Source organism: Trachymyrmex cornetzi, unplaced genomic scaffold (assembly GCF_001594075.2).
Source record: "Trachymyrmex cornetzi isolate Tcor2-1 unplaced genomic scaffold, Tcor1.1 scaffold1560, whole genome shotgun sequence".
NCBI classification, from domain to species: domain Eukaryota; kingdom Metazoa; phylum Arthropoda; class Insecta; order Hymenoptera; family Formicidae; genus Trachymyrmex; species Trachymyrmex cornetzi.
The window spans coordinates 6,093-18,323 of record NW_017296158.1 but is presented as its reverse complement, the minus strand read 5'-3'; the positions used below and the strand labels follow the sequence as shown (position 1 = coordinate 18,323).

At 39.0% G+C, this 12,231-nt stretch overlaps 1 protein-coding gene across 1 annotated transcript; it reads left to right on the top strand.

Moving 5' to 3' along the window:
* The first annotated feature begins 1,769 nt into the window (after window positions 1–1,769).
* On the top strand, window positions 1,770–10,856 carry LOC108758463 (uncharacterized). The gene is made up of 4 exons (XM_018503450.1): window positions 1,770–1,865; window positions 1,985–2,182; window positions 10,181–10,700; window positions 10,765–10,856. The coding sequence occupies exons 1-4, from the start codon at window positions 1,770–1,772 to the stop codon at window positions 10,854–10,856; spliced, it is 906 nt and encodes a 301-aa protein (XP_018358952.1).
* Window positions 10,857–12,231: the final 1,375 nt, after the last annotated feature.

The following is a 12,231-nucleotide window of genomic DNA, read 5'->3' as shown; positions in this document are numbered from 1 at the left end:
CATCGGGGCGACGTATCGCTCCTCGCGTTGCGACGCGTCGCGCGAACATAGCGACGCACGTGCTAGCGGTGTAAGCCCACGTTCCGCGCACCCCGCGTCACCGAGCGATTCACGCGACCACGTTCGCACTGCAAATCGTGCCCGCCGCACACACACATACGCGCTACACATACACACCGCACACTCACACCGATACGCATTGTATACACACACATACACACCGCCGTCAGCAAACACACCAGCCGCGACAAATTGTATCACACGCACACACACACACACATACATACACTCACAATAGTGTACTTCATAATAGAATATACTGTCATCTTATCACGAAATCCGTATCGACCACATTATTACCGCCTTGCATCTCTCTCCTCCCTGCCGAACCTCTTTGCGACCCTGGCCGCAGCCCGTGACCGACGAGCTACGTCCGCGCAAAGTAAGGTTGTTTCATGCTTAGTATTTTTTTATTTGAGCAATATACTATTACCGGGTTCCCATGTTACAGATTATTTTGAGACTCACAATTATAATATGAAACGGATGACGAATCGGACGAAGAGGTCTGACGGTTCAGACACCGATTAAATAGACATATAAAAAAATACTAAAACATATAAAAAAATACAACTCAAAAAAATATAAAAAAAACAAAAAATACATAAAATACAAAACAAGAGAGGATAGAAAACCGCCACGTTCACGCTCGTTGTCCCTGGGCCCGGCTGAAAGAGGTTTATAAGAAGCAGTTGGCGACATCGTGTTCAGCAGGTCGAAATCTATAAGATTCGCTATGTTTTACACTTTTCCGTTAATGGGCAAAAAACGGCTTTTTCTTTACTATGTTCTTTAAAGAGTATTATGCTCTTGTAACGAACAAGTTCAATCGACCATTCAAGGCTATCAGGATGAATAATGGAAAGGAATATGTCAACAACATGAAATCCTTCTTGACGTCTCCAGGAATCCAATTGGAGATGACAGTCCCTTATATGCCACAACAGAATGATTGTTCAGAAAGACACAATAGAATACTAGTTGAGAAGGCTCGTACAATGTTACATACCAAAAATCTACCACTTCGATTGTGGGCCGAGGCTATGAACGCGGCCTAACATATATATAATTAAACTCCATTATCTCACAAAGATGCTCGAACTCCATAAATATGGGGGTCGGAAAACAGGCAAAGCGGGACTATTTCAAAACCTTTGGATGAGAAGCCTATGTCCATATAGAGCAACAGCGAAGAAAATGGGACGCGAAATAAAAAAAAATGATGTTCGTTGGATATCAAACAGAATCAGTCAATTATCGCTTCTATGATGTTGAAACAGGCACAATTAAAATATCCCATGAAATATCACATTTAATGAGAAATCCGAGCACACGGGTATTTCGAGCGAGAATGAAATAACTTTACCTCTCTGATCCAGGAAGAGAAAACAAAAATGATAACATTTAACAAAAAAAAACCCGACATAGGAGATGTTGAGAAGTTAGAAGGCGAAAAGAACACTACACTAGGATATCGGCAATAATTCAAAGCCAGAAAAACCTCATCATAATCACAGAGACAGCACTAATAAAGAAGCCAGATACGAGGCAAATTTCACCGAGCTGGTAGAACTGTTGACCTACGAAGAAGCTGTTACAGGATCGGACGCCAAGAAGTGAAAAGAAGCCATCAGAAAAGAACTTGATGTCATGAATCACACTTGGAGACTGGAGCATCTGCCACCTAATAGAACGACAGTTGGATGCAAATGGGTCCGGAGGATGTAATGTCAGGCTTATACGTCGACGATGGTATGATATTTGCGGAAACAGAGAATGCGTTCAATTTGCAAGGACACTTAAAAGTACCCTAACAACACAGAGCTCCAGGGGACGTCCTGAGGACGTCCAAAGGACGTCCATACGTCCTTTGAACATCCTAAGGACATCCTCAGGCTGTATCCCGGATAAAGTGTGTTATTAGGGTAGTTTTGATATTACTGTATGCAGTCCTAAAACACACATTGGGATTCAAATTGAGCATGATAAGGAGAATCACTGTATTTTCATACATCAGAAGAACTACATTGAACGTATCCTCGCTGAGAGAAGCGAAACCTGTGTGCCGATAGATCCTCATTCAATCGCCTCAATTATGAAGGACAAAGGACCGAAACGAAGAGTATCCCTATCGTGAGGCAAATGGCTCTTTGATGTTTCTGTCATGATTGAAAATATAACATTCGCCGTAAACGTTTTAAACCGTTATCTCACATGCTATACTCATGCACATTGGAGCGCTGTTAAACGCATATTCAGATCTAGTCACCCGGCGTTCCACATCGGGATATATTTTTATGCCCTTAGATGGTTCCATTTCTTGGTGTTTACAACAAAAATTGGTTTCCTTGAGTACGACTGAAGCCTAATATGTAGCGGCAAGTATGGCAAGTAGAGAATTGGTCTGGCTTCGAAGACTTCTAAGTGATATTCGTAATCCTAGTAAAAAGGCGACTGATCTATTGATTGATAATCAAAGCACGATAAAGCTAGTTAAGAACTCAGAATTTCACTAAAGAACTAAACATATAGGCATACACTTTCATGTTATTAGAGAAAAACTCATTCAAGGCGAATTGTGCATAAAATATGTTAAACTGAAAGAGAACAGGATGCAGATTTTCTTACTAAGGCTCTCTCAAAGGAAAAATTCGTCGCATCGTTTAATGCAATAGGGAAGTGTAGACACATAAAAACACTCGAACAGGAAGAGAGTTGAGAATGTTTAGCGTACTTCTAAGCACTCGCGTTCCAAATGTCCATGAACCAATGAACTGCTCTCATTTTGTAACACCCTCTCTAACTTCTGCTTGCTCTATGCTTTACTTATTTCCTTACATACTTACTAACTTCCTTCTGCCTTTTTTTTATGAACGTTACGTTCCCGCCTTTTATACACTTTCTGTTACTATAACTATTTTGTGGCACTACTGTATCATTATTAATAAAAGCCTTGTGAGATACTATTATACGGTCATATCACTACGCGGTCTTTTATGTGCTGCCTGCGTCATTGCGATAGACATCCAACTATCATACGTAACAATTATTATGATTAAACAGAGTTCGACAACGAACAAATCACTTTGTCATTTTCATTTCTTAGCATAGTTCTCGTAAAGTTCTCGACCATTTCCCAATTTTCGTAATAAAGACATTAATTTCTACAGCACCGAATATTCGTCATCGATGGCTTGGTGCGCGGGGAATGGAGACTGCCTATCAAGAGCCCCGCACCCTGCATTCCGCCGTAAGCTTTTAAACATTATAACTCGAATGTGCAGGCATCCAATTAGCGTCTCTAGCGCCAGACAGTGCAACCGTATATTCTGAGAGCTGGTTGACGACATTGACGCCAATACCCAGCAAACACAAATATATAACCATTATATTGCTTCTATATAACGGAATATAACAGATAATATAACATATGTATAACATTCTACGTCCACGTTAGTTGTAATTTCCTACTCACGAATCATTGCAGCTATATAATATAAAGATGACATGTAACTTGAGATGTTATGTAATAGTCATATAACAGTTTTATAATTTGCTGCGTTATTGTTATAAAACTAGAATGTGACTGTTATGATGCTATACATTATCCTGAATTAATTTAATGCTTCTTACACATACTATTTCCAGAAAAAATCTTGGAATTAATTCTAAAGCGAAAACCAACGGAACAGTTTGCTTTCGCTTAGAAATAATTCAAAGATCTTTTCTAGGATTAGTATGTGTAAAATACATTCCCTGAAAATTGTTTTTTCGTGGATGTAAAAAATATATGTAATAATTGATTTTAATTAATTTATTTATAAACTTCATAGTTTGCACATAAATATATATATATATTTATAAATATCATTACTGAGTATTCGAAGTATTTAATCGTAATATTCATGTATTATACTTTTATGGTAATTGTTGAGTTTAATCTCCTCACTTCTGATGTTGATAAAATTAGGTTCATTCGACCCGTTTTTGCATGAAATGATGAAACTAGCACCGAAGTATTAATTGTTGAAGTTGATAGATATTTAGGTGAGGAAATCTGTCACATCGATGGCATTGAGGGTTACATAAATTCTTTGTTTTATAAACACATACTTTCTACTTAAAAAACAAATTTTTAGTTTTGGAAACTATCAGGTACGTAAATATGAAACCGGAATTTTTTAATAGAAAATACACGTTTATTTCATGAAAATGATAAAAAATATTTTATTCGAAGTATTGCCCATCGCTAGCTATACATTTTTCCCGCCTGTCTGACAATTTGTGGATGCCACGCCAAAAAAATTGTTGCTCTTTTGAGCCAAACCAGTCATCTAGCCATTTTCGTACATCTTCGTAAGAAGTGAAGCACTGCTGAGCAAGTGCGTGTCCCATTGATGCAAATAAGTAGTAATCGGACGGAGCCAAGTCTGGTGAATAAGCCGCATGCGAAAGTATTTCCCAACCAAACGCCTTAATAGTTTCCTTGACCAGTTTTGCTGTGTGTGATGGTGCGATATCATGAAGCAAAATCACTTTGTGTTGCCTTTTTTGATATTCCAGTCGTTTTTCATGCAAAGCTTGATTCAAATTGAACATTTGTTGTCGGTAGCGTTCAGTATTAATGGTTTCGCCAGGTTTTAGCAGCTCATAGTAAATCACACCTTTCTGATCCCACCAAACACAGAGCATTGTCTTCCGTCAATAGCGATTTGGCCTTGCAATCGATGTCGATAGTTCGCCTGGAGTTACCCATGATCTTTTAAGCTTAGGATTCTCAAAATATGTCCACTTTTCATCGCCATTCACAATTCGATGGAGAAATGACTTTCTTTTGTACCTGGCGAGCAGCATTTCGCAAGTGGTTTTTCAGTTTTCCTGCTGTCTTTCATTCAATTCATGTGGAACCCATTTTTCCATCTTCTGGATCTTTCCCATGGATTTCAAACGTATGGAGACGGCTTCTCGTGTTACATTCAATTGATCCGCGAGTTGTTGTTGAGTTTGAGCGTCATCCTCATCCAACGATGCTTGCAATTCGCTGTTTTCAAACTTTTTCGGTGGTTTTCTACGTTCTTCGTTTCTCATGTCAAAATCGCCACTTTTGAATTTTTTAAACCTCTCAAAGCGCTGTGATTTACCAAGAGCATGCTCACCGTAAGCTTCGGCAAGCATTCGATGCGATTCCGCAGCAGTTTTCTTCAAATGGTAACAGAAAATCAATGCTGTCCGCAAATCGTAGTTTCCAGGCACAAAATTCGACATGTTCAACGCTATTACAAACTATACTGTTGTATGAAACTTGTATTGTTATGAGTTGAAAATCTTTGTCAGATGTCAGAACAAGGAAATGGCCTCAATGGTGCGATCTGACGGCAACTACATTGACAGCTATGGCCATCTATTGTTAAATTCCGGTTTTATATTTACATACCTGTAATATAAAACATAAATGGTAATATAAAATAAAATAAGATAAATAAATTCTATCTAAAATGAATCTATCGTAAACGATTTACTTATTTAATTTTGTTTTATTTAAAAATAAATTATTTATTATTTATAAAAATTTGTTTATATTTTAGACGTTTTTTAAGTCTATAAAAGACTGATTATTGTTCAACAGCCTTGAAAAAAGGCTAAAAAGGCTTTTTTTTTTATATTAGGTTTTATTTTATTTATTTAATTTAATTTATTTTATTTTATTTATTTAACTTCATTTAATTTTTTTATTTCATTTTAGATAGATATTTATTTTGTGTTAGATATTTTATTTTATTTTATTTTATTTTATTTACTTTATTCATTCATTTTATCTTAGATAGATATTCGTTCTATTAGATAGATATTTTATTTTGTGTTGGATGGGTATTTTATTTTATATTAGATTTTATTTTAATTTATTTGTTTATTTATTTGCTTATTTACTTATCTATTTATTTTTTCACCCTTTCATTGATTTATTGATTTATTTATTAATTAATATGAAAAATTAGAATAAATTTTCATTCAGGAGAATGTATAGCAAGCGCGAAAATGCCATGGCATGCTACGCTCCAGCATACTCCGGCTGCGTGCTCTCTGATTGAACAAATTTAATCATCAATAACTAAAAAAAGTAAATAATGATCTGAGCCAAAACTTGTAAAAAACTTTTACTTCAAAATTTAATCCTCTTTCACTCTCTGAAATATTAATGAAGGATATGGGACACCCTGTATACATCTATAATCACCAAATATTTCATGGGCAGGTAGAGCGGACTAAACTGAGTCGAAAAGTCTTGTACCATTTTGCAAGTTTTTTTCCCCAATAGTTAACGAGATATTAATCCTTAAAGATAACCGTATGCTCGCCCGACCTACCGCGAAGAGTGTATGCGCCTACCGATCGCTTGGCGTGCGGACCGTTGGAAGCGGGAATAGCCTGGCAAGCGCACCGTCCGAGCTATGGAGGCTCGCGGCGGTGTGCACGGCACGGGGTTCTTGTCAGGCAGTTACTAAAAAATTCTGAAAAAATTCTCAGAACTCTATAAAAAGAAAATAAACAATTTTTATCTCTTGCTGTTTCTCTATAAAGTTGATAGTACTTAAGTTAAATGGAGCGCGGTGTCCTGGTCGCAGTGGTGGGATAGGACCTCTCGCTCCCTACATTGGTCAAAAAAATGATAGGGAGCGAGGAGGCATGAGTGGCGATCTCCTCCTTCTGCAAGCAGGTGATGCGGCAGAAGGTGAAGGCTGAAAGAGAAAGAGAAAGATGGGGAGTGAGACTTCGTGCGAATGGGGGCCGTCCGTCGTCCGGGCGTCGGAGACGTAAACCAACGCAGAGGCTCCCAAGGCGAACGGCACCTCGCCCCAGTAGATACCGGGTGACAATCGCCCTGCCGCTCGCTCGCGCGCGGTAACGGCAGAGCGGGATTGGGACCTGCGGGCAGAACTTAACTGCTCCTTTCCAACCCCGCTAACCTGGTGAGAAGGATCACGTCAGCGGGACGTCACATATTCGCGCCCGCCGTCGCAACGAAGGTGTATGAGCCCATCGACTAAACCTTAGATAGGCAAGGGGGTCGAGACTCGAGCGGGAACTCGGAATCCGATTTTGTCCTCTCAAAACAAGAGAGGGGCAGGATAAGAGGGGGATATGTCCTCCAATCTCACTTAGAAAGGAAGTAGGCCCGATCAGGGCACCGGCGACTCCACGTATAATAAGAGTCGGCCGTGGCCGACGGGCCTGAGAGTGTCCCGGAAGAATGCTACACGCATGCCCCCAACGAAGGGTCTAGGAAGGACACTGGCGAGAGTTTTAGTGGGTGCAAGTCCCACATAACTCTCAGTTCCGTTCCCACGGGCCGAGGGCATGCGTAGGCGTTTCCCCCGCTGTACAAAAAAAAAGTATTTAAGTTAAAAATTATTGAAAACCAATATTCGACGATTTTTATTAATTATTATTTTGTTAACTATTGCTAAAATTGCAAAATGGTAGAGGACTTTTCGACTCAGTTTACTGCGTATGAAACATTTGACGGTCATTTTGGTACACCTTTATAAAGTCTTCGATTTAATTATGTATAGGGGAAACCGGGGCAACTGGGTGTCATCGATTGTTTAACATAATCTAGAATGTTTAAATCAATACTACTGCTACAATACTGTGGACAACTTCGTTGTCCATACTTTTTATCTAGGTGGCAGTGATTAAATTCCAGGTAATACTCCAGATTAGGGGACCTCCTCCAATGACCTTGATCTTGACATATGTTATCAAGGTAATAACTCTGAGTAACCTTCGATAAGTTTTAGCCGTCGCTCGTTATTCGTTAAAAAGTTATTTTAAGTTTTTATTAACAAAAGAAGTTTAAACAAATAATCTCATTTCAATACTTCCACGTAAAGCGACTCCCAACCTATGTTATAATTATCTGAGTCGTTTACTTTATTTGTATTGCGCGGTGTTGTAGCGCTGATGATCGATTGATTTATAGCGTTTTTCATTGGCAAAACTAGTGCGCACTCAGTATACATTAAAGCTGTTGTACACTATTCTGATCTAAATATAAAAATGAGATATCTCAATTAATAAAATGCCCAAAATTTATTTTATCAAATAGCACAATAAAATGTATCGAATATTTCACGGTTCAATTCGTTTATACATTTTTATTAAACGTATATCTTTACGTCGATTTTTATACAACGGCTTTAAAGTGCACTGAGTGCGCACTAGTTCTGCCAATGAAAAACGCTATTAGTGTCATGTAGTTCCGTTCCATAGAGCGCTGTTGGTATGCGCATGCATACCTGCTACGTTCACTACGACATTCTATAAGAATCAAGCTAGATAGAGCATCACATTTTTGTTGTGCAATAAAAGTGTCCAAAAGTAGACAAGACGAGTGCCATTCCTTCATCCAAAAACCTGCAGTCAATAATTCATTTCATGGTCCTTCGAGCCGGATCCCGGAATTACAAAACTGGGAAATAAGAGCGGGACGCCTTTGTCGAACACAACGAGCGAGCGAGACGAAGCCTGAAAAAAACGACGTGCGAGTCCTCACACAAGACAACAAGGTAGCGCAATTGAAAGTCTGTCGAGACGTCGACATGATTATTTGCCCATTACGGAGGGTAAAGCAAAGGTGGCACAATTACGAAACGGATGCTCTCGCAAATGGTAAGCCACATCGCAAGCACGCGTGTTCGTTACGAAAGCGGACGCCATCTTTACAAGCGAGATGACGAGCTCTCGCGCAAGCGAAACTTCTCCAACAAGCAGGCCCTCGTAAGGAACAGCGAGGCCCCACACACGAGGCGGCGAGTCCTTCCGCACGAGACGATGAATCTCACATACATACAAGGCTACGAGTCTTCACACACACGAGGCGGCGAGGCGGCGAGTCCTTAGGCATGAGGCGACGAGTCTTCACACACACGAAGTGGCGAGGCGGCGAGTCTTTCCATACACGAAACGGCGAGTCCTTATACGAGGTGTGATCAAAAAGTAAGGTGACTTTTCATTTTTATAAAAAAATATTCATTTATTCATCCAAAATTATGTTATCCCCTTCAAAATAATCCCCCTCTGATACAATGCACTTGTGCCAGCGCTTTTTCCAGTCGTCAAAACACTTCTGAAATGCACTTTTGGGTATTGCCTTGAGCTCCTCCAGCGATGCAGCCTTAATCTCCTCAATCGTCGCAAATCTTCGTCCTTTCATGGGCCTTTTCAATTTTCCATGTTTCGTCACCAGTTATAACCCTTTTGAGCAAACCAGGATCATCATTGACGTCGTTCAACATGTCTTGGGCGATGTTCATGCGACGCTGCTTCTGATCAAAATTAAGCAGTTTTGGAACGAATTTCGCTGACACACGTGTCATACCCAAAACATCCGTTAAAATTGATTGGCATGAGCCAAACGATATGTTAAGATCATCAGCTATTTCTCTAATCGTGATTCGACGATTTTTCAACACAATTTCTTTCACTTCCTGAACATTTTCGTCGGTTTTTGACGTGCTGGGGCGTCCAGAGCGAGGTTCATCGTTAACATTTTCTCGGCCCTCTTGAAATAACTTATACATTTATAAACATTTTTTTGGCTCGAAGTTGACTCACCGTACGCCACTGTCAACATTTCAAGAGTTTTTGAACACTTAATACCATTTTTTACACAAAAATTAATACAAACTTTCTGCTCCATTATTTTCAACGGCAAAAAATCGCCGAGCACGCAAACACGAGTCTAACCTTTATGCCTCTCACATAAAAACAACACATGCTATATAGTCAAAACTGTGAACATATGATCGTGACGAGTGTACCAACACAACAAAAAAAAATTTTGAAATTAGAGTGTAGCTTCGCAGAGCGCGCGAAATTCACAAAGTCATCTTACTTTTTTATCACACCTCGTACATATAGCGAAGCGGATAAGATAAAAAATTTTTCGTACTCATTGTAACGAATAGTTTGTAATATCCAATTTTACTGTATAAGTTTCTTTCAAAGCAAATTCGCGCATACAAGACCATTTCAAAATGGCTAAGAACATTTACAAAAAATAAAGTTAAGAAAAAGAGTAGCAAAAGCTGGTTTCACGCGTGTGGAAAATTTTATAAAGGCTATAGATGTAAATACAGTTGATATTGAGGAAATAAAAATTAGATTGGACAAATTAGAAGAATTAAGACAGTCGTTAGAAGAGAGTTTGATGGAATTAAGCGTTCATGATAAAGAAGTAACTGAAGCACAATTAGAACAAGAAATAACTAGCTACGAAGAAAAATACGTTCATTTGAAATTAATATGTGAAAGAATAATAAAAGAACGCGTTGGACCAGCTCTCGTTATAAATTTAAATCAATCGAACGTAGTACCTACCGTGACATTCAATGATCTAACAAGCAGAGTAACTAATGCCCATGCACGATTACCTAAAATTAATCTTCTTACTTTTAGCGGAGCCTATGAAGAATGGCATTCATTTTTTGGTATATTCGATTCGTTGATACATTCCAACGATACCCTAAATGATATTCAAAAATTTCATTACTTAAAGTCGGCATTAAAGGACGATGAGGCGAAAGCAATAGAGTCATTGAAAATCACGGGCGTAAATTATAGCGACGCTTGGTCTAAAGGCAAGATATGAAAATGAGCGTGTAAGCGTCCAAAATCACATCAAATCCATTTTTGAATTACCAGTTTTGAAAAAAGAAAACAGCGTGGCATTGAGAAGTTTGTTAGACGGTACATTAAAGCATACCAGAGCATTAGCCGCGTTGAAACGACCGTAGCTTATTGAGACGATTTGTTAATATATGTTGTTACGTCCGGGAGGACTCCACGATTTCCTCGTTTTGTGAATACTTAACAGGGTAATTGTTGAGGCAGGGCCCGAAGAAAAAAATGCAGAAAGTTAACGGTCACCGATCGGCGAGCGTGACAAAATGTAGGAAATATGTCATTGAAGTCTTCCCATTTTAGGAGTGCGACAAAAAACATAGGTACCCAGGATTACCCGACCTACGGTAATAAAACTTATGACAGAGTTACAAACCCTGTCGAGAAAGTTCGGTTCTGTTTTAATAAAAAAATATATCTAAATGCAGATCGGAAATCCTGAGTGAATGGAAGGTTGCATTCCAAATATGTGACAACGCGTTGAAGAGCGTTCTTTCATTAACGACAGGAAGCAATAAAGTGGAAATAGGATGACAGGGTTAATTTTTAATTTTTTGCTGACGGTTATAAAAGTTGAAGGAAACACTGTCTAGACAAGAGAACGCACATTCAATAGAGATAAGAAAAAAAGGGGGGGAGGGGAAATGCGAGCTTTCAAACTATCGTGGCCGGGTCGTTCGGAGGGGGTGATGAACAAAATACTCTCTCTCTCTCTCTCTTCGTAAAGGAAACCTAAAACTAAACTCGCCAATGGGTGACCGTAGACCAGAAAATCTAGAGAAGGTGATGACTTATCACCAATAAGTTCTCAAGGGATGAAATTTGCAGTGCGGGTGGAGCAAATTTTGAAAATAGTTCGCCAGTAAAAATATGAAACACAAATTTCTACCAAAAACAGAAAAATCCCTCCAATCCAAATCTCTGATTTTTCCCACTTAACACTTCTCATCAGAGGACCACCTTCCACAGCTCCCTATATAAACCGTGACAACGAGATTAGCTCTCATTTATTTCCTCATTATTTTTCGCCCATATTCTGTGTCCGGTCTTGCTACTCAGTCAGTCAGTCAGTCATATATACGATTTCATCATGTATACAAAGTTTTATACGTTAAATAGTTTCCGCTTCATAAAAATCTTAGAGTCTGTGCGCGACCTTTTAGTCGAGTGATGAACCTCATCATTTCTTTAGGATCCGACATCTGATGCGAACATTCCTACAGCAGAAAACCGTAAGTCTCATGGATTATCATTTATTTGTCCCGAAATTAAACTAATTAGCTAAAGAGTAAATAATTCACTATTTCAAATACTGTTCTTTTAAATGTCATTAAAATCAATGGAATCGACGGAACTGGCAGATTCCCGCGGACTACCGAACCTATTCCCGAGGGGACTTTCACGATTGGGCCCCATTATTTCGATCCACAAGAAACCCGGCATGCAATTGCCGCTCTTCCTCCTCATTCTAGTATTCCAGTATTTAAT